Here is a 27,472-nt window from a genome sequence, read left to right as displayed (position 1 = left end):
TTTAGCGGCAGCCCGAACAGTGGAAGCACAGCATTTCTATAAAAAAAAAAAACTTTAAAGACTAGATATATTCAACATTTCTGGAAAGTAAGCCCTTTGGGGCTTCGATATATTTTTTTTTAACTTGTTCGGTCTTGTCAGCAACAGAAAGAGGTCTACATATGAGAAATGGAGAAAAAAAAAAACACCCCGCAACGATTGTTTTCTACGAGAAGCGACCAGGAAAGTGCGCAAGAAAACGGCTGAAAATTCAGTATGTCTTTTTAGAAAAAGCTTGTACCGCCACGACTACCACGATTCTAGGCGCTGCGTTTGACTTTCTACGGCTGTCATTTTCGTTTGCCCACGACCGAACTCGCTCTTAAGCGCAGACAATTGTCAATGCCTCGATCCCTTTCCTTAGCCGACTATAGTGTAAGAGGCATTAAAGCATAAAAGGGAAACTTTCCTATCGGAATTAAGGCGGCTGGGTAGGGCCGGGAACCCTTGAAAGACATGAGGGTTTGAGATCTTTAAAGATAATAGACTTAGTAATGATGACGATGAGAATGATGATCGTGATCGTTATCACACGCGTCATCATTTCAACAAAAAGATGTTCGGAAATAATAGCTGTATATAGTAAATAATAATAATAATAATAATATGAAGGATATCATCCTATCGAGAGAAGAAGACGGCACAATTTGCGAACGAATCGAGATGTCAGCACGGTGGAGCGGTGAATCTCAACAGAGCAACCGGCAAAGATGGATACATCTGATTCCTCATGACAAACAATTAGCACTTGATGCTTGTTTATCTAACTATTCTACTTATATAATGATAATAATTTCGAGAGATACAGCGCCCTGAGACGGAGCTTTGATCGATTAGATTCGATAGAGAGAATCAAATTTATTTTGTAATTACCGACCAGTTGCGTAATCCAGCCAATGGCCAAAAACAATTAATACAAAATTAAAAAAAAGCAGCCAGCTTACTGGACAGCAAGAGCGCGGCATCTATTTCTACACATATTGAATAAGGCAGAATGACGACCAACTGTTAGCACATGACCTTGAATAGAAATCTGCACGTTCCAGAACGATGCCTCCGGACAGCGTTGAGCCTTCAGAAATAGGTGAGATGATAAATAGAAATAGTAGTAGTACCCGGTGCATACCGCTGCGAGTGAAACAGAACTTGACGCTGGCGTACATAATCCGTACAGCCTTTAACAGAAAAAAAACATTGGAAATATTTAAACGCTACTTTGAGGTGTGTCTAAACAATGTGTTCCCGTTTGCAGATGCAGCAGTATTTATTTGTCAGAAGAAGATTCTTGGCTGGATGGACGATTGTTAGATCCGTCAATCCGTCCCTGGCTTTGCTTTAAGAAGAAGATGGAAAATTGCATAGCGAGTCACAAAGAGAGGGGTTGACGTCTTCTGTTTTGCCGTTTAGGACGTCACGGCTTGTCTGCACACATTTAGTAAATGGAAACCTTCAATATTTTATATGCCCATAAAAGTAGCTGAGCTCTTAGCTTCGTTATTTGGTCACCGCAAGCCGAACGCAAAAATACTGCGGCTCGGATATGAAAAGTACGACGGAAGAAAAAACAACTTTGTTGTAAGTCACGCATGTCAGTTGGCTTGAGTTCACCCTCACAGGAAGACTCCGTCGAACAACCAACTTGTTATTTGACAACGCATGCACGCGTCCGTCCGAATGGATTCGTAGACATGGCGGCAGGCCACGGTTCCGATGCAAATAATGTTTTCTAATACAGCGGCCTGAAGACAATGGAATATTTATAAACGAAGCCGGCCGTTACGGATCAGGTCCAGCGTGATTAACCGTTGCGCCACTTGTGGCAGCGGCAACTGGAAATAGTTAAACGTATGAAATTTGGCTGAAGATCTGTTCCTCACCTATACTGAACAGGGAACAATCTATTCATGGCATCGCTTTCTAATTTAAAGTGAAAAATTGATAGTGTTAAGAGCACAGGCCTCTAGTCATAACATGTAGGATAGCATCATTCATGCGTCTCCGGAGCACTATCTATATGCGCGTAATATGAAAGCCAACAAAAAGACGCTATGTTTTTATAGATTTAGATGCAATAGAACACAAAAAATAGGCCATGAAACGATGAAGCCCAAATATATTAGCTCCTACGACAAAACATATTGCCATGCAGAGACGATAGGTTCGATAAGGCCTGTCTCCCTATCGAAATATATATGGCTAGAAACACAATGAAGCGCTCAATTACTGATGGGGTATGTAATATGGGGTGTGTATTGGGTAACAGACACGACCTGAAACTGCGCGAACCACTTGCCAAACACGACTGCTCTTTTTGGTTATGAAAGACGAACTTCGCGGGGCTGTACGTTCAGGGTACAGTTCTATGGCTCGTGTGGCCGTACCTAACTACAATACGACGCTTAATAAAGAGTAATGCCACCGCCATTGGCGTTTAGTTTATTTAGCTTTTTTTACTAACAGCCTCGATCAACTGAAGTCATCGTTGAAAGTGCGCTAGATCAAACATGCAAATGACCCTTTTTGTCCTCATTTTCATCCAGGTGCAAATCTAACTGGAAGATCTTTGAACCTCAAAAACGTTTTTCGAACCGGAGAAGAAAGATGTTATAGTAAATGGACCAAAACGAAGGCCAGCTAATAGACACAAATAAGCCTCTCGGTAAATGAGAGGTTAATTCTAAAGGTATATTGAAGGAGCGTCACCGTTAAGAGAGAACAAATTCAGATCCCTTCTCGAGTCGCACGAAGCGCACGCGCAGCGTTGTCGATTTGTCTGCGAGCGTGCCGAGTAGCCTGGCACAGATAGGGCAAACGCGCACGTAGAAATCAGCCAACAGACAGGCTCATAAATCGCTCCTCATGCGAAAAGATAGTCTTTTAGCATGGGGAGCGATTCCTTCGCCTTTCGAAAAAGTGTCTTTAATGTTAATTCGGCTGATAACAATGATAGATACACTTTGCTGCTAAAACATATTAATTAATTCAGATACATGCCGATAGGAGTTCACTACTTCAAATACAACATTTATTTCCTTTTCTGCCGTGCTCCGAAAAATAAATTATCCGTTTTTAATCAGAACATTGCCTATATATATATTACAGGCTGACCTACCTGTCAAACGAAGGGATGCGTCAATCCAGGTAGAAAACCGGATGCGTATACTGTCACATAGGCAGGCGAATTAGTGTCTCAACTGGTGTCCCAAAAAAAAAAAAAACTTGTTTGCTATTGAATGTAACAATTTGTCGAATCAGATTTAAATCGTTGTGGCTAAATTCAGGCAGACACATCTGGATGCATAAATGTTGGTATAGCTGTAAGTGGCCTAGAAAAACACTAGGCCATTATGAGTATGTCGCACCCGTTTTCGCTTACTAGACTCTATCGCAAAGCCGCTAGCGTGATAGCACAAAGCACCTTGCGCACTAAAACAGCAAAGGCACTTAGAATAGAGTAAGTCCTGACGAGTATTGTCCGGTTAACGTAAACCAACAGGAAGTTTTACTTCCAAGTTACGCGATTTGTTCACCGAGAAGTTAAATGAGTGCTAAAAGACTTCACGTAACATCTGCTGAAGCGCACGGCATATGTACGTGCGTTATTCTTTTTGTTCGCACAGCAACTGAATTTTACGTTTTGCGTCTACCGTTTTGCGTCTCTACCGAAGTATGCGAGATGGGTTTGTCTGAAAAGTTTTGTCCTTTGAGTTCATTCGATCTTTTAGTCTATTGGCTTCACCCGATCGTCTGGGGCGGGGGGCGTACGCTAGCTACTATATCGATTAAATTGAATTGTACATGTCGTTGCCTCTTATGGGTGGCGGGACGTTACAACCTGCAGCTTGTTTTCGCACGGCGTTGAGAAGAAGTGGGCGTTTTTTTTGGCGTCCACTAAATCATAACTTCAACTAGCCAGCTAAACAAACGATAGTTATAGTTCTCTCCAAATAATTTAATTCACGAGTTCCAGAGGTTCACCTGTTTTTTCCTCCATCCTTATATTGGTAAATCAACCGGGTCTGGATCATTTTAGTACCACCGGGTAGCAATATCCAATTCGGCCTATACTCTGTTATATATATCTTTTTGCGCATTCTATCATATATCTGTCGTAGATGATATAGCTCTTTCAGTTATAGAAAATATACTATTTTTTGATTTTCAGCAATTTTGTAAATTGAATGGATCGAGCCGAATGAATAGGTACATATATGTGTTGGAACTTAGGAAATTTCGTGACCTGATTTCGTTATTACTTACAGACGATTTGTTTTGCGCAGGGAATGACGGACCCTCTAAAGCAGTAAAACCGGACGGAAGAAAAAATCCAAAAATTGCAAGATGTTTGAAATAATAAGACGAGAAACCTATCATTGTTTGGCTAGCTTCAAGCTTGAGCTATACACTATCTGCTCTCGAATAGGTCAGTCGAGTGACGTTGATGTACGCACCACTTGATCGTTACTCGTACCAGCCCAAGGAAAGGTTTTCCTGCGTAAGCTCAGTCCTTACTATGCGAGCCGTTCAATCGATATCATTAGCCTTTTTAAAATTTCATAAACGAATACCTGACGGGAACGCGCCGACGTCAGATAAATTTCAACCTGTCGTTAATTAGCGTCTAATTAAAGTGGGCTTTAATGCAAATTGATTTCTAAGGTGTCATCCAGAGTAGAATAGAATATATTCCAAATGTATTTGGGATCTAAGGTGTTTTTAACTGAACCGCCTCAAGAATGAAGTACTGAATGGAAGCATAATTTTTTTTATATGGTGTGTTTTTCATCATTAATATCAGTCATTACTTCGAAGCTGCTCCTTTACGAAGCGATACATAAAACGCAAAACTTCTAACTTCTGCGAGAACATCGCCCTGCTAGCTAGAACTGGTGACATCGTTTATCTTGTCCTTTTCTTGGAAATCACGGAGCAGAATCTCGTCTCGCAGCCTCGTGGGCGTTTAATTAAATTTTAACAGAAAAAAGAATAGAGAAGCCTATTCGATTATGTAATCTTGCTCTTTTCTTTCCCACTCATAGAGAAGAACATGAGACCATAATCGACCATCACTCGCTTTGGACCCTTAGACAAAAACCCATAAGTTATGCCTTGTTTTGGCACAGATTATGTACTCACCCGTTTCTCATTGGTCAGTCAATTAGTCAATGGCTAGTTGACATGTGACTGTTGAAGGCAAGGCGTCTTGGCCACAAGACGTTCCGCAAAGGCTTATTCCTCGTCGCAGTAAAAATAATTCATTTCCAAACAATGAATACCGGATTATGCTACACACACCCTGTATCGTATCGCACACTGAACATACTAGAATGGCCTTTTTTGCAACATTGTATCCTCCAAATACCGAAAAGGTCCACTTATAGTAGGTCAAAGTTGTTATATTTTTTATGAATAAATCATAAGTTTATTTAAGGGCGTATCCGGTTCGGCACAAAGCGAAGCAAGGATATTTTCTATATTGCTGAGATAGTAATTATTAACATCAATCTGTTTTAGACTGAGACGCAAAAATATATCCTTAAAAGAAATAGATACCTGGAGTCCAAAATAAGGGCAAATTTCTGTTATCTAGACAAAGAAATAAGGATGGCCTTGTGCACCAGTGACAAAACTTCCCAATGAAATACAGTATTGCCCATCGCCGTGCAAAAATGTCAGCATGAACGGATACTAACTACTTAACGAACGTAGGAGCTAACTCACAGGGCCAACGGTTAGGCTGCTACTATAAATAGCAGCTTCTTGTGAGCCTGAAGGAAACAACTGCCATTAAACTAACACTATAGGTTGCCGAATAAAGAAGGTAAAGGTGTAAAGCCAAATCAATGTTTGTTTGACAAAAGGCTTATTAACAGGAAATTAATTTGCAACAAACACTCTTTCGGCTTAACCGATCATTTAGACGTAACCTAATGCAGGCCTGATCCTTGGCCTAACTTCTGGTCAGACGGTCCGGAAAGCGAGATTCCCGTTGGGTTGGATCGAACGTATTCCGTAATTCTCAACTCTACTTTCCAAATGTATGCCTTTTATTTGTATAGAGCTTTTATGAGAGGCTTATAAAATAACAAAAACAATAACACACAAAAAATATATTCCTTATAAGTTATTAACTTTGATCAGCGATGCATAATATACTTAGTCAGTAGTATTTTTTTTTTTGGCAATTTGGTATCTTGCGGAACAAGGATCTTACGCGAAAGGATTCACGGTCCGGTGAACTTCCACTATAAATAAATGTTCTCTGTTGCATTGTGGGAATGCAATTATTATTATTACTCTGACTAACTTACCCATTGATGTACATGGGATGTGTGTGAAGAGGCCCGGGGCGGGTCTCATGCCCGATTTTCCCATCGCGCGGGTTTTTAAAGGCAGCCCCCGTAGGGCCTGCCAACAAAAGTCAATCAATGCGTCACCTATATTCACTATGTTATCTGGTACGTGAAAAGTTAACACGCTTGCGCTCTGTGGCGCATACCAATGCACCTAATGTTGCCTTAAGTCCCAGGAGAATTTTTAATTTTTTCAAATTTTCAAATGTTTCACAGAACTCCCCAAAATTCCCGAGGGGTTCCCAAGCGTTTAGCATGTAGTATTCCTCCACGACACGAAATTACATGTATACCACAAATCAGCTAGCCCTCTCCTTTTCATAAATCTATATGAGCACTGTTTGCATGCCAGCAATACTGCGTGACTCTTGCTGAAGAGACTGTTGACAGTTGGCGAGTGGTCTATATTTTTTCTAGGTTGTCATTCTCGAGCTTTTCATGTCTTCATCTTTCACCGCATATCATCATCACTGCAGGATGGGCGTATACACATTATGATTAGAAACACACAAACCTCTTCTAGATTTGCTTCTGGCAGCTGGATGAGGTCTGGTGTTTTGCAGTTACAATGAAAGACCTCCTCTGGCAAAAAAAAACTCACGGCTGCCTTTCGTGCTGACGATGACAATGATGATGATTGTAATGAAAATCAACTGTGGTCTCGCTGATGCTATTGAATGATGACGACGACGACGACGACGACGACAGCGACATCGATGTTTAAACGAACAACAACAACAACAACAACAGCGCCACCTGTTGCTCTGGCTGCAACGACGCAAACTGTCACTTCGACTGAACGGACAAATCGACCAAGTGGCCAGCGACGGACAAATGCGGTAAATGTAGCCTAATGTGCTCCTACTGTTGCTGTTGTTGTCCGTCTGCCGAACCACTACACATCTACCTGTTAGATACTGTCACACACTTACTTCGACGCCGCTGCTACGAAAGCGTCGCATGGCGGTTGATGATGGACGCACTTCGTTGCCACTAGCTCCTCACTGCCACTACTGCGGACTCCACTTTCCAGAAGCGGCAGTTGTTGCTAACCCGCAGCTGACCACTACGCTAGTGACAGAAACAGCAGCGGTAACAGAAGCGGCGTTCGGTGATTGTCTCGACTTGCCTTGAGGAGAGACTAGCATTCCCGCTGCTGCTGCTGCTGTTGTTGTCTTCTAGGGGCACACAGCACACGAATCGCAGCAATCAGCGTAAACCGCAGATGGCCTTTTAGTTGTTCGGGGGAACCGAATGACGACGACAGTGGGGACACGGATAGCTCACGCTCGTACTACGAAAACGACCGCCATACGACTTCCATTGTTACCTCCGCCGCTTGACCACTATGGCAGCTACTGCAGTTGTAATAGTGGCAGGGTGGTAGCAACTCAGCTACGATGGGCACGGCATTACGATTGTGTATGACCAACTACTCTCGATCGGCTGTTGCATGACTATAGTACACGGCTATATGAAACGAGAGCTTATATCATAGTCGGCCGCACAACGCAAGATACAGATTGAACCACTAGAGAGTATGGTAGAATTGAACAGACTTGACAGGCAACGACGATAGGGCAAAGGTAATCCATCCGATTCAATCGGCCTGCGAGTGACCTGACGGCTGTATAATTCCGAGGATCCTACGACCGTAGTTGCACAGCCGCTCAGATAGTTCTACTACTAATATTACTAACGCTTTCAGTAGCAATACAATGATAGCGGCATCAAAGTTACTCTTTTGCCTAGCAGCAGGCGAGTATGTACTGCCGAATGACTATACGAACTCAAGTTGATAAATGCTTGCGACTCACAAACACAAACTTAGTTGTACTTGAATGTATGTTACTTCCAACAACAAACACAACAGGATATTGGAATCCTTCATCTATTGGACGTTTACTTTTTACTTGTGCTTTGGTTCCATGGCAGCTGAATCCTATGTTGAGATGATCTTAAGACGAAGTTGACAAGCGCAGAAATTCTAAGGACTACATCGCCCATGTTTTCGAGCTACGACGGTCCTGAACAAGCTGTGGTACAATTTACGTGTAGCAAAATAAGAAACGAAGGTAAGTATCTCATTGTAGTAGTTGTGGTTAACAGATTCGATAGGCTATCGAGCACAACTGAAACTGGCTACCATCCGTTGTATTTGTCTGGCGAAGCGGTCAGCGCAGACGGCTACAACCCCGTTCGTAGGTGTCCGACTAGTCCGCTACAGTATTCATTCGCAACAACGTGAGTTGTACCGGTTCGGATTGAAGCCACGGGCACCGGTGTCCCTATGACCGTAGCGTTGCTCGCTGGCATTGGCCGGTCTTCTCCAATCTTCTTCTGTCTCGATGTTGCCTTCTCTTCCCTCACCGGCCTCCCGTTCGCCAAGGGTGAGGGCACGCACATAGTGAAGTGGCTTTTTTTGCTCTTGCCGAAGCAGAAGCACAAGGTACTTCTGCAACACCAACACCATCGCCTGGAGCATTACAACGGCAACAGCCGCAGCGCACGGTAGATCGCGCACGACACGACAATGCCACACTATAGTGCTACGGAAAGCTCTTGTTCCCGGTGTCGACCGAGCATCAATCGCACCACATACGTCCGACGGACGGACGGACGGACGAACGCACGCACGCACGCACGCACGCACGCACTCACGCGCACATGTACACATACCAAGCATATGAAATAGTTAGATTTATTCAGGCTTACATGCACAAACACTGATCAGATTTCACAATGCGGTATCGATACGATGCACCGTCATATGATTAGCTAGAAGATCCTAGATTCGTTCTTCCAATCTGGACTTGTTCAGGGCACAACGATATCGCTCATTTGTTCGTCTAGTAGCCGACTTACTCCGTCTTTGTTTAGAAGCAAGGAAAAGCGCAGACATGAGCAGAAAATAAAAAGACGAGTGCGTCTTCCTAGAGCGTACTCACGCGAGCGACCTAGAAGGCAAGCAGGCAAACAAGCCAAGTAGTCTGATAATACGGAGGCAGGCAAGGGGCAGCTTCCAACTGCAGTCGGTCTATCAATCAGCCAGGCTGTGGCCGTGTGCGATAAATACACGGTTCGGTCATCCGTCCCGCGGCGGCAATACGTCTGCTGCTAGGACGAAAAACTTCGATTGGCGAGCCGCTTTGTCTGACCAACTGGTCGAACCAGTGATGCCCATCCGACGCCGCATGGCAGCCAGCAGCGAAGATGGCGCCAAAAGAACGTAAGAAGTGTTCAGAAGTCATCGGTCGTCGTCACCAAACTATCCCGTTGGCATCGCGCATAGCAGAAGGAGACCACCAGCTGTAAGTCTCTACTTTTAGCCGCCACCACTTCGACCAGCAACCGTAACTGGGGTCCTGCAGTCGTCATCAGTTCAAACGTCCAACGCTTGTATAATTTAAGCTAACATTGAAAGTGTCGCCCCCTTTTTTCAGCGTTAAGCAATAGGCACAAACAACTTAAATTGACAATTAGCAAAGATCCAGCCCAGCATATCATTGCCAACGCCCTTCTCAGTGGTGGCGTCAGAAAGTAACTGTCGCGTCCTACCTTTATCGGTATGATCAGCTGATTAGCATGTGACGTAAACTACATCCGGTGGAAGCATACAGAGTGGTCCGGCATACGGTAATAATATATATGCATATTTTGGTATAGTGGAAACCTCTTTGACAGGAAATGTACAAGAAGCAACGAATAAAGAGCCACACTACCGATCCATTCTGAATCTTATTGAAATTTTCAGAAGTATTTCATATTAAAACCATATGCAATAAGCGGATACGGCACGTTGTGGTAAACAGTCCTGTAGAAGGCTTGACCCGCTCGAACGCAGAACTGTGGTCGTCGATTAAATCCGTACCGTTTGTGTGTTTGGGTATAAGTACGGAGCTTTTGCTTCTACATAATAGTGGCAGTTGGCACATAAAAGGTGTCCTTGCCTAAAAAAAAAAGTCAGAGAAAAAAGATTTGCTAATATAATAATGTATGGTCAGCACAGTTGTTGGTCGACCAACTTAGAGTAAGTAAATCTAAACAAACTCAAAGTAGAAACAGCGTGAAAAAACACTGAATGCGATCAAGAAGAGTTCAGTTGAAGAAGAAGGCGACGATAAACGAGGAAGGACCAATGATGAGGAAAAGGACCTTAAAATTGAAGTAGGCAGAGCTAAAGTCGACAGAAAAGAAGCTCATAAATTTGACCTCTTCGAGTAGTGTAAAATTTGGGTTGATTCAACAGGAAATCGGTCAAATTAAATTGAAACAAGTAAATACGATCAGCTAAGAATATTATGATTTTTATAGCTAATTATGCCAATGCAAGGCACTATGCACGAAACGGTAAGTATTCTGAAGACTTTTCAATTCTATGGGAGTGAAAGAACGCTTTGCTGATTGTACGTTTGCTGAATGAATAACACAGGTAGTAAAAGTTACATAATGTGGGCCGGATATAATTTAGGACCTATCCTACAATTAGGCTCGGCGATAGGCTCGTTTAAAGAGTTGTCGTTTGTACGCGAGTCGGATAAGCTGTGGCGTTGGCAAGCGGTAGTGGAGAAGCGTTATCCACTCAACTTACGGCCACTTTTTGGCTCCCGTTTGAGAGAAAAATGTCTAGTAAGGCACAAGTTCTAAAAAAAAAAAAGAGCAAAGTAAGCTGTGTCTTTTTTTTGCAGGTTGTTCCTACCTACATTCAATTAAAATAGCTGACGTGTATCAATTATGCTAGATACCATAATATGATTCAGTATTGGGAGCAGCCTTAATTAGTTTATCGTTGTTAGCGTAAAAAGCTATTTTGATACAAATGGCATTTCGTCAGCCCCCACTTGAGCCGGAAGAACGAACCTCACATGGCTTTCCTACGAGCATATAGTAGTTGTCTGCAGGAACATAATCGTATATGAAATAAAACAAGGTGGCGTATTACGTCTACGTAAGATGTTTATCAGTAAGGTCAAGCTAATAAGTTAATTATCAGTTTATTTGGTCTTAGATAAATCATCACTAAAATGTTAACAGATAGATAGATAGAGTTCAGCCTAGCTTAGTAACGAATCTTCTGCCTTTGTCCATGTATAGATGAGCGTGCATGCTCATGTCATCGAAGTTTCTATAATGTTTGTTCTCACAGAAGAATATAGTCGGTATGTATTGGCTTTTCGTTAGCGTTTTGGGACGAGCTTACATACGATGACAGCGACGCCACTGAACGCAAATTAAGCTTAGTGCTCTTACCATGAAAACCAAACGTATGTTAATATTGTAAGAACAATAGCAGAAACCAGGGTGCAGCCAGGTAACTAAAAAAATCGTAAGATATACGCATATAGAAATGCTATTTTGTATTTACATTAGCATCATCGGGGAAAAGAGTAAAACACGATGAACGATGAAACAAAATATAGGTTGATAAGCGTTACGCTGTCTCACTACTGCTCCGTTCCGTGATTCCGTTCGAAGCGCTGAAGCGGGTCACTATAGCAGCAACGGCAACAGTAGTAGTGGAGACCGTGAGTGACATGCTGGAGTCCAATAACAGCAGCAGCAAACGGTACGCCCCCACGTTTGGTGTCTTCTCATTCGTCCTACTTCCTTCGCTGTTCAGCACTGCTTTTTTTATTGCCCGTCTTGCTTTTATTCAAGTTCGGTAGTTTTTTGTGGCGTCTTCATTGCCTGTTAACGGTCGAAGAGGCCACCAGGACCAACAGGTCCTGACAGGGTAAGCCTGTTTAAAATCTGCATTCAGTACTCACGAGGTGTGCCGCAGTTCCGTACGCTGAATGTGCGGAGCGCCGATATGGCTCTGAATGTGTGTATGTGCGTGCGTGCGTGTGTGTGCGATTGTCTAACATACACGATTTCAGGGTGTACAAAATAGACACAAACAGAACAGCTATATGCATTTTGTATAGGCACATCTCAGTCCTCGTGATGGTCCAGTAATCACGTGCTTGCCGGTAGAGCCTTGACGTACGTCGTCTAGCTTCGAAACCGGCCGTAGATACCGTGTTGTATTGGGGCCAGCCGTCTGAAATAGTGTTTAATGCTAGAAACGAACGTTAAGCTGCAACATTCATATGATTACATGTGTATTATATATAAATAACATTGAAATATAGTTGGAAGAAGGAAGTACGACAGCTCGTGTTGCCTACCAATGACAATAGTCAAGAGTGCCAAAGTCTGTTCGATGCTGCGAAATACCAAGTTTACACATATCTATTCAGGAATCATGTTCATGTGTAGCCTATCTCAAGCAGGCCATCTTAGAAGGCTAATGAGAAGGTACTGCATCTAATAATGGACAAACCATTTCAATAAGAAATATAACTCTTACACGTTGAGCTTTTCACAGTACTGTCATAGAAAGTATTTCGGAAGACGGACACGAAATTTTAGCTTCTTCAAGAGTCGTTTTAGATAACCATGCGGATTTACGTCTTTTTAAACAATAAATCAAGAAGCAACTGCCCCGCCAGTAAGCTAAGGTGGACCTACTAAAAGAGTCAGTTGTTGGGGACCACCCGTAGAAGCCTTAACATGGCTCTAAAGGTCGAGTGAATAACCCCATCTAGCGGCACCGCACCCCGCTGCTAGAATTACACGACGATGCCAGTTGCGATAAAACCAAACGCGAACTTATTTTGGGGCTTGTAATAAAATGCCTGTGATCTGCTCTGAACAAACACATGGACTCCCGAGAAATAACGATGCACCGTACGTCGAAGACAATGACATCGACGAGAACCTCTAAACGATATTCCATAGCTTACGAATTACACGAGAAATACGGGCCCTTTTTGACCAAGTCGATTAAATGATTTAGAGCTGCATTCAATTGCAAAAGATCAATCTAGCCGTAGTCGATTATGGACGAAGTCACGAGGAGCCGACCCGGTAATTCGCCACTTTTAGTAAGAAAAAAACATGTCTTTCGGCATTTTCTATGGCTTAGTTTCTAGCTAGCTTAGAACAACTGCTCTAAATAAAAACGTCGTGTCTGTAAGAACCAACTTTTATCTATTTTGTAACAGATACGAACAAGTGTAAATAGCCATTAAATAGAGAGCGAGCGGACGCTTCTGCGTGACTGTAATGCATCATTGGGCCTTTGGCCGTTGTCTTCGTCGACACTGTGAAATCGCGCACAGCATTTACAACTGAAGACAACGGCCATTAGGCCACATAGATTTCTTCTTTTCATCAAAAAGTTTGTATGGACAGATGTGCATGTACTTCCCTAATAAGGCATATAGAATATTTTAGCCGTGTTCACGGATCTAATGAAAAGTCCAACTTTTTCAAGCATTTCCTCATTGGTCCAGTTTGGAACGACGTTAAGCAAGCTAAAGGAGATAACAGCCGATACTTGAATGAGGCAGAATACTTGGATCCGTGCTAAAAAGCATGCTTGCACGCCCCGTACCGCATTTTAATTCCAAATCGAGCTTTTTCTTTTGTAGTTTGCGTATTTTTAAGGTAAGATTTACATTCTCTTATAACTGAAATATAAATGTTTTCCTAGTCGGTAATGGTGACTGGAGCTGTGTGTCATACATCCGTATCAAATGTTCCAGTAGAAAGCTTAACTAAAATTGATTTTAATTTGAAAGATTAATTTTTCGACAAATATCGGTCTTCTCATCAGAATCCATATTGCCCCAAGCAAGTTCTCGCAAAATTTTCCTATCACTACAGTCGGAGACGTCTCGTAGCTAAATCAAGTCCAGTACTATCTTTAAGCGACAATTTTACCACTGATACTCGTTCACGCAAACGGTAAACACATCTCGATCAATTTGTTCTATAGATCGAGGCTCCAATATGTCCGTTCATCCTGATTCATCCTGATCAGGATGCAATCTTACTTGCAAACTTATATATCTCGAATCTGTAACATAATACATAAACGATGTCTTATTTTGATAAATATTTCAATGTTTGGGTAGGTGGATGAATGATAAACATATCTCTACATAGAAATCGCTTCTGAAATATATAAGTAATATTAATGGTTAGCTCCATTGATTGCCACCAACCATATTGAAGACGGCATTTTTCCTGCTTAATATGGTATATGAATATCTTTATCTCGCTTCTCGTACTGCTATGTCGCTTGTATTTCCGTGACGACCGAGTTCCGCTAATGGTTTGTCTTTCCTAGCCGGGGTATTACTCTCCGTAATGTACTACACAGTGGGCTTCACGTGCCATTTCTATCTGTGACATCTATGCTTCGAAAACACCGTTCCATGCTATTTTGCTGATAGGAACGGCACCGGCCCTCAGCTCACCAGGGCGTCTGTCGGTTGGCACTTCTCATACCGACAAATCCAGTGGTGGGTGTCTACGCCTGCAATTGAGCCCAGTTTTTCAATAGTAGCATCTACATAGGCACATTAATCTCATGTACGAAAAGATCTATCCCAATTGAAAACAGACAGAATACTGTATCTATTCAGTTTCAGAGAATTTTGTTGAATCTTGTTCAGTCGTAGCGAGGACCGTATGAATTGAGTGACACAAGTGGTTGGAGCCCTGACCGATATCTGACCATCGTGGGTTGTAATGCCAGATTATCGCACTTCGTTGGGGTTTTTACTAGATGATCTGGCTGGTGATACCGACACATGACACACAGATCCAACCACCATTGCCGACTAAACGAACGCCATACCTAGTTATAAAGGGGTGTAGATCTTACTTGAGAAGCATGCGAACTATGAAAAAGTATTCAAACGTGGCGTGCGGCGTGCGAGTGTTCCTCTTAGACGTACCAATAAGCACTAGTCCCGCTGCATTCAAACATCCGGCTGCTATCTTTTCTAATTTAAAGTGTCCTCACAGTCTGTGCAGAACCGAAAGATGAAGCTTTTTTTTTGTTTTTTATCAGATAAGTAAACACAGCTAAAGTATTCCTCTTGATTTATTAAAGGAATACGTGCACGTGGGCCTGTACACACTTCTAGATCTATATGACCTAATGGCCGTTGTCTTCAGTCGTAAATCCTCACAGTGACGACAAAAACAACGGCCAAAAGGCCAATGATGCATCACATTAACGCAGACGCGTCCTCTTTCCGCCAAAGGCTATCCACACGTGTTCGTATTGCCATCATATAAAGTGCAATAGAGAAACACAAATATTCAGCAGGACTACCGTGGTCCCACGGTATCTCATATTAGTACCGCTACATAAACTCGTATTCAGCAATGCTGTGGCTTGCCATGCTGGTCACGGCTAGTCACCAACTACCCACAACTTTATATCATGCCAGAAATGAGAGTATATAACACCAGCTGCAATTGAACTAGTTTGCTAGGAATTCGAATCGCCGAAAATGCTTTTTATATATATAGACAAAGCTACTCGTATGACAGAAACGGATTAATAGGAATGTAAATCGGCACGATCCAATAATGCGCGCCAGCCATTTCGACTCTGTCGTCGTCATCACTGCGTACATACTTTGTTCGTACTGTATGGTAACGGTATAAACGGGCATCTCAGCAATGAGGAAATTATCGCAGAAAAAACTGCGTAGTATTCGTAAAGGGGCTGCCAAGTTGTGCGGCGCAACGATATACGGCAAAGTCAGTCAAACTACGGCGTGCTTCTTCAGTAAATTTTGATCATCTTTTTCGGCCCGTTGTGATAATGAGATACAATTAGATGAACGGCAAATAGGTTGGTTTAGCTGAACGGGTAAAAGTCCTTCATCGAGGCAAATACTGCTGACTGACGGGACTTTGTCTACTCCATTTGCAAAGGATTAATTCAGGAGGAAGAGAGATATTCCGCTCGAAAAAACATGCTACTATATGCCAGCGACGCCGAAAGGACATTTACGAAGATGGCGCAACTACAGACCTTACGAGTTTCACTATGATGCACTGTAGGCCGAAGGCCGGCTAAAACACAAAAATTTCAACACACATATACATTTATAAAAACAAACTGGAACATGCAAATTTGGCCAAACTTTAACTGACTATTTGTCATTGCGGGAATGCATTCATTCGCTATTTTGGCGCCAAAAAAGCGATTTTTTATCGTGGCAAAAAGCGGTGCGTCGTTCTCGAAATTTGAGCAACTTAGTTATTGTCCAATATTTCGACCGTAGATGAACTTATCTGTAAGTTTTTCTTTTTCTACTAAAAATCGGCGTCCTATGGTTTTATTAGTTTTCGGCAGCCTCTGAAATAGCCGTAGACGATCTATACCAGACAAATCGGAGCGTCCTCTATAGAGTTTAAAGTCAAAATTTCACCGAGGGTGCCGATCAACGCTGATTGCAACTTCGTGCATTCCTTGAATTTCTTGGATTTTGAACACTTGTGCCTTGAAACCTTTGGCCAATTAAAACTTAATTTCGTTGAAATTTTTCATATGTAACGTGCTGAGCGACAAGCTGATAATCACCAATATCGCTTCTGCGGATCAATGGAGGAATCAAAAGGAATATTTTGAAAATTACGGTTTACGAACCGAGGCTGTAGCGGCAGTGAATGTCAGTTATAAATGAATGCAACATTCAGCAATGATACCTCTAGTGATCTTTTGTATCGGTATAGGTATGGTTTTAAAAACAACTCATAACAAAAGGTCTGAGCTTATATATGTTCCTCCCACCCCTGTATGTAGTACGTATAGGTATAAACGAAAGTTCGCTAAGTGTTAGCCTTAGCCCGTTGGAGTGTACGGTGGCAGCTGATACGTAACTTGGCTGTTGTGCGTTCAATTGTTAAACTGGATCCATTGTTTCAAGTTAGATCCAACTTTGCACACCTTTTAATTATCGTTGCTGGTCTCCATTCGCTATATTTCTCTAATTGAATATTTATAACAATGAAATAAGTTACCGGCCGTTAAAGAGGCGACAATTATGGTTCAGTGTTAAAAATCTACAAACGATAGCTCGGATTGCAACATGAACAAACTGTGTTCAGTGTTTACTTTCGCATGAAAATACTTCTACATACTATGAGATACTATAATGAGGTATCTCCAGAATATTGATATACAATTATATCGCTAGCTAGCTCACACGAAATACAGCCACTATAACAAGCACTATTCAATTAACTGTAATTCTAACGAAGCGATTATTCAAGTTTTATTTATATTTTTCTAATTTCAGCTACCATTTTTCGACTGGAACAGGATAGCTGCAGCTTTTTTAGGTTTTTTCAAAAGGTAGCATTTTTAGATGAAACGAGCTCGTCGATTATTAATAACTACCTCATGAAGAATACCGATCACCTGCAGGTATATGTTCTGGAAATACTGAACATTTTCCATAGCCATAGAGTAAATACACTCCTGAAAATCAGCTTGCCCCTACTTATATCTATACTCCAACTCAATTCACCTACAACTGGACAAGATATATTCCTGGAAATCTGCTATAAGCTATTTTCTTTCTATACTTTTTATGCAGTCATGTACGACAAGAAAATAGCGAAGGTGGAAAACAAACAACACTGAGTCTCTGATTTCTTAATGTAATTGATTAGAGCTTTCTTCGTACATCCTTTAAGCATACGAATTCAATATGTGTTGAAGTCGATATAAAGAGCAACCATTTGAAACGAATGTAGATCGAATAGGCAAATTATTCTCTATAGACTCTACTACGCCTATCGCACGAGGCAAACGGTACAGGTCACCACGACAACGTCCTGCACAGTCCTATAACGGGCCTCTTATGACCGAGGAAATCCTACCTTTTCTCATGAGTAAATAATAATAGCAATGCATATCAGTATGTTCTTTTGATTGATTGAAGTGATGTAGTTGAACTGTCGTACTGAGGTCGCTATTGTGTAGCAAATTTATTATTGTCGAACATACCAAACATCCAAGCTATAAGAATACAATTTAGCCAAATGTTTATTTGAACCCTACCACAGATGCAGCGTAATTCATTCTAGTACCGACCGTCCCGTCATCCATCCGTCATTAACATTAGTAAACCATTTTATGCAATAAAATATAGTGTGTAATGAATAGCTGGTCGAGAACTAAGATCGTAAGCTCCATATGAAAATGAGATGTAACACAATAGACTCATTTGCGTATATCAAAGAAGGAGCGCAGCGAATAGCATCTCTTGGTTTTCCATGCTAGATATATAGTTTCTGTTGAATCGTTAGTTGGTGCTCTAAAATGATGCTCTCTGTTTAAATAACTTTTCCAAAAAAGAAAAGTTTCTAGAAATGTTCGAGAAACTTTTATGATTCATATAAAGTAATCAATCGTAAGGATTATGAATGAAGGTCGGAACGTGTTGAAAGAAAATAGAAACATCTTTCATATAAAAAATCGCAATAAATAACGCAAAATGTATAAATATTTATTTCTATTACATATTTCTAGAGTTCTTCTTACACAATGGCCGCCAAAATGCTGTTAACTGTAGTTATAGCAAAGGTTCAGCGGTAAATACGCTTCGAGTCGCGACGATTGAAGTTCAGATAAATATTGAATTACAGATTGCATCAAGATTAATTGGACATTAAGTTAAATTTTATATTGAGGAAATCCAGATCTTTGTTGGAAGCAATATCATCTAAAAGAAATTGGACCACAGCAGCAAATGTACCTCCAAATTAAAATTTTATTACCCTTGAAAGATTCAATACAGTGACGACCCAGTATATTTTGTCATTTATGTTCGGTTGGCGTCTTTCTGTTCCTTCATATATCGTAGCTTCTACAACGTAAAAATATGCTCTCGATAATTATTGAAGTGGGCTAACACTTACGGCATACGGAACCTCGACGCGTTTGAATGCTCAGAGCATAGGAAAACAGTGCCATCGATCGGCATAATGAGCACTGCTGCATATGAAATGCTGTGGCGAAATTCTTCTGCTCTGAAAACTTATGCAAGCCTCAATTTTTTTCACGTGAATTTTTGCTTTCTGTTATTAGCTCAACTAGGAGTAGTGATCACGTGCTACCGGGGTAGATCAATATAACGAAATGCAATAGTAGATTTAGTACGGAACACTGACCACATACAAACTTTGGTCATTGTTTAATGAACTTATGGTTTACTATAGTCATGATGTACTATACTGATTCTATAGTGCTATATACGATATAAAATAATCAATATTTGTACAGGCGTAGGTGAAGACCGACAATATTGCTTCTTATGTACTATATGAGACTTAATTTTGAAAATTCTGCTACTGCATGTCCCATAAGTGATTCAATTTGATTAGAGAGTAGTTAAGTAATGCCGATTATCACCACCTTAAAATGCTGAGATTGGCTTTTCAATCAAGAACACAATTGCACGCATTTCATTGCACGCATCAAACCTTGTTGGGGTGGCTATTTAATTGGAGGTTGACTACACCTTCAGGCCTCAGATCGAAAGCTTTTCCGGCCATTAGTTATCTTCGTTGGATCAAGCATTATATTGCTGACAAGATTTCCATGTTTCCCACTGTGAGGACAAATATTTATTTCCTTACATATTTCCCTATGTATGTCTCTTTATAGTATAAATGTTCAGCATTACCTTACTCCTGCCCACTTACAGCCATATCTGTACTTTATTATCTCTCTTTATATCTTTTGTTAATGCTATTTAGTAAAATAATGATGATAGATACAGGATGGATAGAAAGGGTTATTGCGGATAGGTTTGGTAAACTGTGATTCCGATGAACACCATTTCATCTGAGTATAATGGCACTTAATTCGATGCCCTTCTCTATCATCTTATTGGAGTCGAGTTGCCCGACGACCACTTCCGAACAGAAGCATATTTTCCACTTAAATTATGCATTTGTTTCCAAGGAAAAGAATCTCTTGGAAAGAAAAGAATTAACACGTATATCACCCGGCAAACTGTAGCAAGCTCTCTGCAGATACGATCCAATCGGTTACATTTTATATGACGATTTCATTCGAAGCTTTTCTTGGATTTTTTTTTTATTTATTTGGAGCGTCGGGAGCTATTGAGTTTGGGTTCCAAATATTAACATTAGAAGACGCGCCCTATTGCATTTCAGTAACCAAAGTAGGCCACATAAGGACCGTTTAGCTAGGGTGAGTTCGTTCACTCTGACAGGCATTCTGCGAGAGTCAAATTTATCCAGAGTCTTATAAAAGCTCTTATGTGTATTATTCCCAAATGTTTTACTCTAAAATAATGACATGTGTTGCATATATTAAATACACGATTTTTATTTTATTTGTTCCTTTTTATATGTTTATATTTATATATAGACAAACCACATCAGATCTGATTAAGTGCATAAATGTAGCGTAATCTTCATCATTCACATCAATCTTCCATCAAATATTTATCAGTCGATGCTGTCTGGTATCAGTCGCTGAGTATATATTATTTTCATCATCATCATCATTGTCGTCACGATTATATTCGTCATCACCGACAACGCGTTGTTTATCTTCTTATAATTATCGCCATTTTCTCATCATTATATACTTCTATGTAAACCCTCCCTCGCGTTTTCCATCAATGCTTTTTCAAGTAGTGTCAACTTAATAGTCATCGATCAATCAGTCAATCAGTTCGTTAAATAATAAGAAAATCAGCAATATTCATAGGAATAACAAACACACCGTCAAAAAGAAATTCATCACTCGTTACGTCAGAAGCATATACTTATGGGAAAACATAGAAATTGAAGAAACAGAAATTACTATGTTGATTGACACACACAAATCCAAACAAAGGGACAAAACTGGGAAGAAGAAGCGTAAAATACCAGTTATAGTCAACGTCTCTCATTCATGTAAACAGATACGGCAGTATCGCTGTTACCGGGAAAAAAAAAAGGTATTTGTCACTTAAGAAACAGAAAAAAACAACTCAGTAACTAGATTCATAATCATTGGCGAAGGGTTGTTAGTTACACGCGCCGTATCTGCGATAATACAACATCTGTATTTTATACCTTTAATGAATCAAGCAGACAATGGCGTGTCCTACGACGAAAACTTGCGTTCCTAATAAGCGTAATGCCTATGAACTTGTACTGGAAACATGAATCGTAAGGTCCATCCGGAAAATTTCCATTTGCGCTTAGTTTTTGTCCTTCTTTGAATCAACATATTTTCACCTGTTTGTCGTCTACGCGGAAAATTCATTCGATGCAAATACTGAGTAATTCTTGTACAATGTTGCTACTTTCAATGACAGTTACTTTAGCAGTCACTATCATACATATCATCGGTAAATCTGTCATTAAAAAACATACTACTACATATATAGTAGTGTTCTGGCATCGGCGTTTTTCGATAACTGCGAAGTTTTACACGCATGCGCATTTGCTTGCTTGCCGTTCATACTCAGAGAATGCTTTGAAATTTAGCACAAGGCATGGCTGTAGCAACTGTTTCAAAAACCAGAATTGAAGAATATACTATATTAGAATTTTTCTTCCGGTTATAATTAGCTGTATATTAGTTAGGGGATTAACTATGCAAACGCTTTTCGGCGCAGGTAGCTGGAGGATCAGTTAGAGAAAGGGACGCCTATCATGCGACAGTGCTGAATATTGTGCGCTATGTAACTCCTACTGAAAGTGCTCAGTTGTCACAGTTTTGTCCATCAACATTTTCTCCACAGTATATATATATATATATATATATATATATATATATATATATATATATATATATATGTATATATCCAGCACGGGACGTTTTTCAATGTCTGAAGTACTCCTGTAATGAGAAATCTCAATATGGCGGTTCGTATCAAGAAATGGTGACGGTAGTAAATGTAGTTTGGTAATTGACGATCTAGCTTAGCGACACGAGAAAGCACTAGGAATTTTACGGCGAACATCGCAATCAGTTGGAATAAGTCGAACCTTGCCACAGTGACAATGATTTCAGGCGTCATTTATGCTTACAGCCATCCAAATATCATCTCCGATCGGTCAGTTTATTCCAATACGTCGGAATGCCGAAGAGTAAAAAGCTCACCGGATTTCCTAGTACAAGCGTTGACCTGAACGATGGCCGAATGGGGGTAGCTCTCTGATCGAATACAGACAGCGAATTGTTAAGCTACAAGGGGAGGTACTGTATATTTGAATTGGCCTGCAAAGATGCAGTTGTACAAAACTGCGATAGAGTGTACTTCAATCTCTACTAAGGTCAAGGACCCAGCTTGGGAGGACTTTTTAGATTTAATTCGAGTGTAATTGCCTTCAGAATAACGAGATGAATCTTATTGAATCTATTAGTAAGGGCACATGCGTTCTTAAGTTTTTGGGTGAACTTTTTCTGAAGTGGTACTTCACGTTCCGACAGAGCAAGGATGTGTTTCCATCGGTTTATATTTAGCATTCTCAGTTGTCAACAGTATCTCGCGTGCCGTTTGACAAAGATCATATTCAAATTAAATCACAACATGGACGACATTCGACTTGACCCACCGTTAACGATAGTAAGAGTAATTATAATCAAAAGTTAAAGTTAGAAGCACAGTGGTAATCTTTATGATGATATCTGATAATGAAGCACACCGTAGTAGATCAGCCTTTAGACAATTGATCATCGCTTACATTTTTAGTAAATTCGCAACCTCGTTTTTCTAAACAATTTTTTTTTAGAAGATCTTTTGTTTCCCATTGCGTTTTCCAAACACTAATAACCTTCGAGAGCGTTGGACATTCCCGTAGCAATATAAACGTCAACGCACGCCGATCAGCTGCGGGTCCAAGTAATTTGTGAGATTAGTGTTTACAGACCTGATTTTCAAAAGTCTTCGTGCTGACTAACTTTGCTGCCACCAGCTGGATTCCGTTGGGCAAAGCGTCGGAAATTGTGTGTAAAATACGACCAATATCCGTATCGGCACACCACTATAAATTTTGCCATAGAACGCAGAACGATGCTGACCAGTGGTCAGCGTGATGGCTCGAACGGTACCAGGGTAATAGTTTCATCAACGGAAAAGCGTTTGATACGGCCGTTGGTCAACTCTGGCAGTCTCACTGTGCAGTGGTCGCGATATTGAATGGCTGGGCTGAGCGACGCGGCTCAGATTGAGCCGCTTATTTTCAAGCCAGCTGTCTTTTTCCGACGAGAATATCATTCGTGTTCCGATGTGCGAAGTAAAGAATCGAAGGTCGCGGACAATGAATTACGTAAAAAAAATAATAGTAATATATCAACACTCGAGAGAATGGCATTGATGAACGAGTCCGTCTCCTTCTGGATGAGTTCGATGAGAACACAGACTGCAAAACGGTAATCGACCAAAATATCTCGATCAATTTCATACTTAATGTTTATATAATAGCTTCTTTTGGCCCACTCGTTAGGTGGTGCCCACTTCGCCCTTACGTCGTACACAGTTAGACTAGGAACTCGGGGTAGTGGTTGACCCCGAAATGGGCTCGTAATAATGTTTGTCAAAGAAACTAAGGGCTAATCACCGTCTGCATTGGTGTGCATTTACGTGTTACGTGCACATGTGAAAGTTTGTATTGAAGAACTCAAGCAGTTGTAATCCCGAAATGCTGACGCAGGCTCGATTAACGGTTATTCCTCACAACGTTATTTTACTGTTATGTCGATGATCGACGCCGTATAATTAGGAACGGGCCTACCGTTTGCGATTACTCTCGGGCCGTTTACTATCTGATGTAGTGAACTTAAGTGGAATGCTTATGATGTGTTGCGTGAGTGTGTACGTGCTCACGTTATAATGATTACTGCGACACGCCGAACTAGGTTTATTTATGTATGTCCTTGCAAGAATTTTGTTCAATATGATAGCAAAGCGCTGTGGAGAATGAAAGGAATCGACCATACTGTGTCATAGACGTTTGTTTGTTTGCTTACAAGTGCTTGGCGAATTGTTGTGTGGCAACGCAGATCGTAGTAGCTCCCTGTCTGAAAAAGCACGAGCTGAAAAGCGTACGTTTCAATAGGATGGCCCATTTACGGTATCCGGTTTTTGTTCAACACTTTTATAACTGACAGCAAAAAAACCTAATTACTACTAAATTTTAGTCTTGTACAACTTTCTGGTGAGGAACAGCTAAATGAGATGCATTAAAGCCACATCGGCAACTATGTTGTCCTAGAAAAGAGAGACGACAGGAAAGCTACAAGCTATCATCGTCTACTGATCTTTCGTTGTTTCCCATGCTATCATGATACGTCTGATTCTGTTAATGTATCTTTCGGTGAAACAGACTCGAGTGTATGCATCTTGGAGATTATCCTACAAAACAAGCCTCGAGACTCATGCGCCGATCTAGATACTCCATTTGTTACAAAGGTCAGTAAATGAACGCTCTCATAATTTAAGTAGAGGCGAATCGTTCGTTTTCGTAAAAATAGTGACGATACTCCACTTGATAAACGCTGGGAGTACCTTCAGAGTACTGGTCTTGACAAGAACTGCTCCGCTTTGTCTGAGGCTTCATACGACTCGCGTCTTCCCGTCTGACCAATCGCTATCATGTGCTAATTAACAGAGACATAATTAGTCGTCGAGGCATATTCTGATATTTCAACTACCGCTCCCTCATTCCCTTTCTGTTATGCACTCGTGTTTGTTATAAAAATTTCAAGGCCTCAAAGTGTCTTCCTTGACGATACACATATGTATTCATGCTTCAACTAGGACAATTAGAAACGGCAGGATTTTTTCTTTACAGTGACACGTCTGTCTGACACACAGTATTATCTCTCTGTGCTTATTATATATATATATATATATATAATATATATATATATATGTATATATATATATATATATATATATATATATATATATATGTATATATATATATATATATATATATATATAGCAACATTTGCCTCACACATCGCGATAGCACAGTAGCGATAGGTGATGGAAGTGTAGTGATTTTTAGAGGTATAATAATAATTTTGTTACCATTCCCCTTTTTATCTATAGGACTTCTAAAAATTAATCGTAAGCCCCATTAAATGAGGATTTTTTAATCAATTTACTATTTAATGTTAGTCGATAGTTATTCTACAGTTGAGAACCTCCGTCCCGGCGGTGGGCAGATATCTCATCATTAGGTAACTTTGCGGGCAATTCTTGTTGTTGACGATAAATGTAAGGGAACGTTCTTAAATCTTGTCCAGACGGTATACGATAGCCATTCGTAGCTACCATAGCAGTATCTGTACCAAATATACTATACTTCTCGAAATAGATTTTAATTGTATCTTTAACAACATGTTGGTCTCTCGGTCCCTTTATGATTGCTTTACTATAATAAGAATATTAATAATCTGTTTTTATTAATGTAATATAATTAATAATAATAATCTTAAATAACTGTTAGGTTAGGGAATATAAGTTATCTAAGAGCGTTTGCTCTGTAGATAGCCAAAACCCTAAGTTTCAACTGCTCGTTCCCAACTTCTGACATTTCAAGTCGCCATTTACTATCAAGCCACAAAGTACAGAAATTTCTCTGGCCGACGTATCTTTACGTATGGCCGGTAAGCATCGCTCTTGAAGACCGTTCGGCCAAGTTTTGCTATTATTGTCCATTGTAAGATTTCCTACCCGTTTAGAAGACCATATGAAATGTACTTAGACTGCGCGTCTTATAAGCCTGACGGCGCCCAATATGATTTTTTCCTCTCTTTTCTTATGTTGTTCTCTTCTTGACTACTGGATAAGGCAATTAAAAGAAGCGGTACTCGAAAGGGCTGTTCTTCGCTAGAGTCATTAAAAGTATCAGGTAGGTTTTACCTAACATCTCATACTCCGTCCTTTAGCTTTTCCAGCAGCCACCTCGAACTTTCGGTGTCGTTGCACAGTTGTAATGGGTCAATTGCTTCTCCCTGCTTCTGCATTCATACCATGTTGTTCCTGCTTTTAAAGAAGCATTCGGCTTCAGACGATCCTCAGCTGATGTTGAGTTTAACGAAATATCACAACTCGTGATAGTTACCATAGACAACGTACGTTTTCTTCTTCGCTAACGGATGGGCGCTTGGGTAGCACCTATATGACTCTTAGATCTGCTGTTTCGTTAGTCACGGTCACGTTTTTACCCAAAGGCCTAGCCTTTCTATTTGATACGGCAGCTCTGCCTATTTTAGGTTCGTTCCTACAGGTCACACGTATGTCTATTTCGCTGTTGTTCGTCAGGGTTAATAGATTAGCATCAATGAATCAGGCAATCACAAGCTGTCAACGCGTTACGGAACTGCGACACCCTTGTCGAATATTAGCACTAGCGAACTTCTTCACATGGACATAGTTTTGGAGAGCATCCTTTTGTTATGATTATATTCTAGATGTTGACCTGGTTTTTCCAATCAGAGGAATCGCTCCATACCCGGCAAATCAACGAAACAGCCCAAAAATCTGAGATAAACAATGGCTCTTGTGAAAGTTTCTAGTTTCTCTAAACCTATTGTGAGTGTACTCGAAGAAGTATTGATTACGCAACTAGTCGATATCAGGCACCGTCTTCCTGAATAACCGTGATTGAGTTGCGTAACGTATGGGTAAGAAAGCGTTGAATGTTAATGGTCGAGATAGTTGCGACAACGGGCGCGGCACTCTCCAGCTTTTCATTGCTATCGTCAAAGCAACACAATCTATCATATACACTAACTTCACGGAGGCATCACACTTGGAAAGTGTTCATCTCTTATGAATCTCCAACGAAATCCCACAATGACCGCACGGATGATTAATTAATTCACTGATCTACTGATGTATGGTAACTGTGTTTCGTTAGGATGAAGTGAGTCGTTAAGTTCTGGCAGCAAAGATTGCTAGCAGCAACGGAGCGATCATCAGGAGAACGTTTCCGGCTGAGTTTACTTGAGGAGCAGACGAGGCGATCAGGTCCCGACGCGTCATCATGACGCAGTCAATTATATGAATAACGCCGTTCGTTGCTTGTAAGTCGTTGCGGACGAAATTGCAAATGTCCCCGTTCCATTTCAGCCGCATCTACTTGATCGAGGAATATTACAGAACACAAATAAGCTAGTTAACGCTCTAGCCAGTTAACGAGATTGAGAGTAGGGCACATTGAACAGCTTTTCG

At 40.8% G+C, this 27,472-nt stretch overlaps 2 protein-coding genes and 1 long non-coding RNA gene across 7 annotated transcripts in view; all 3 read right to left on the bottom strand.

The window, feature by feature from the left end:
* The window catches only part of LOC111253451 (uncharacterized), a 129,366-nt gene extending 120,635 nt beyond the window's left edge, over positions 1–8,731 (bottom strand). For all 3 annotated transcript variants that reach the window (XM_022812824.2, XM_022812825.2, XM_022812826.2), the window contains exon 1: positions 6,351–8,731. In XM_022812824.2, the coding sequence (XP_022668559.1) occupies positions 6,351–6,414 (64 nt within the window). In that variant the 5' untranslated portion in view covers positions 6,415–8,731. The remainder of the gene's footprint in view (positions 1–6,350) is intronic.
* Positions 8,732–13,408: 4,677 nt separating this feature from the next.
* On the bottom strand, positions 13,409–16,272 carry LOC147754702 (uncharacterized). 3 transcript variants are annotated; one of them, XR_015330450.1, is made up of 3 exons: positions 15,112–16,272; positions 14,447–14,760; positions 13,409–14,298 (listed from the first exon to the last, which is right to left on the bottom strand). It is a non-coding gene; the product is annotated as an uncharacterized LOC147754702 (long non-coding RNA). The 3 variants fall into 3 exon arrangements; XR_015330451.1 differs by having other exon boundaries at positions 15,185–16,272; XR_015330448.1 differs by having other exon boundaries at positions 14,447–16,272.
* A 4,321-nt stretch (positions 16,273–20,593) lies between these two features.
* Fas1 (fasciclin 1 Fas1 domain-containing) overlaps positions 20,594–27,472 on the bottom strand; it is a 112,291-nt gene continuing 105,412 nt past the window's right edge. The window contains exon 14 of the mRNA XM_022810718.2: positions 20,594–27,376. Coding sequence (XP_022666453.1) covers positions 27,173–27,376 — 204 coding nt within the window. The 3' untranslated portion in view covers positions 20,594–27,172. The remainder of the gene's footprint in view (positions 27,377–27,472) is intronic.

This window comes from Varroa destructor, unplaced genomic scaffold, assembly GCF_002443255.2.
Source record: "Varroa destructor unplaced genomic scaffold, Vdes_3.0 BEIS01000006.1, whole genome shotgun sequence".
Classification (NCBI taxonomy): Eukaryota; Metazoa; Arthropoda; class Arachnida; order Mesostigmata; family Varroidae; genus Varroa; species Varroa destructor.
Note: the sequence above shows the minus strand (reverse complement) of the source record. Positions and strands in the feature narration are given on the sequence as shown.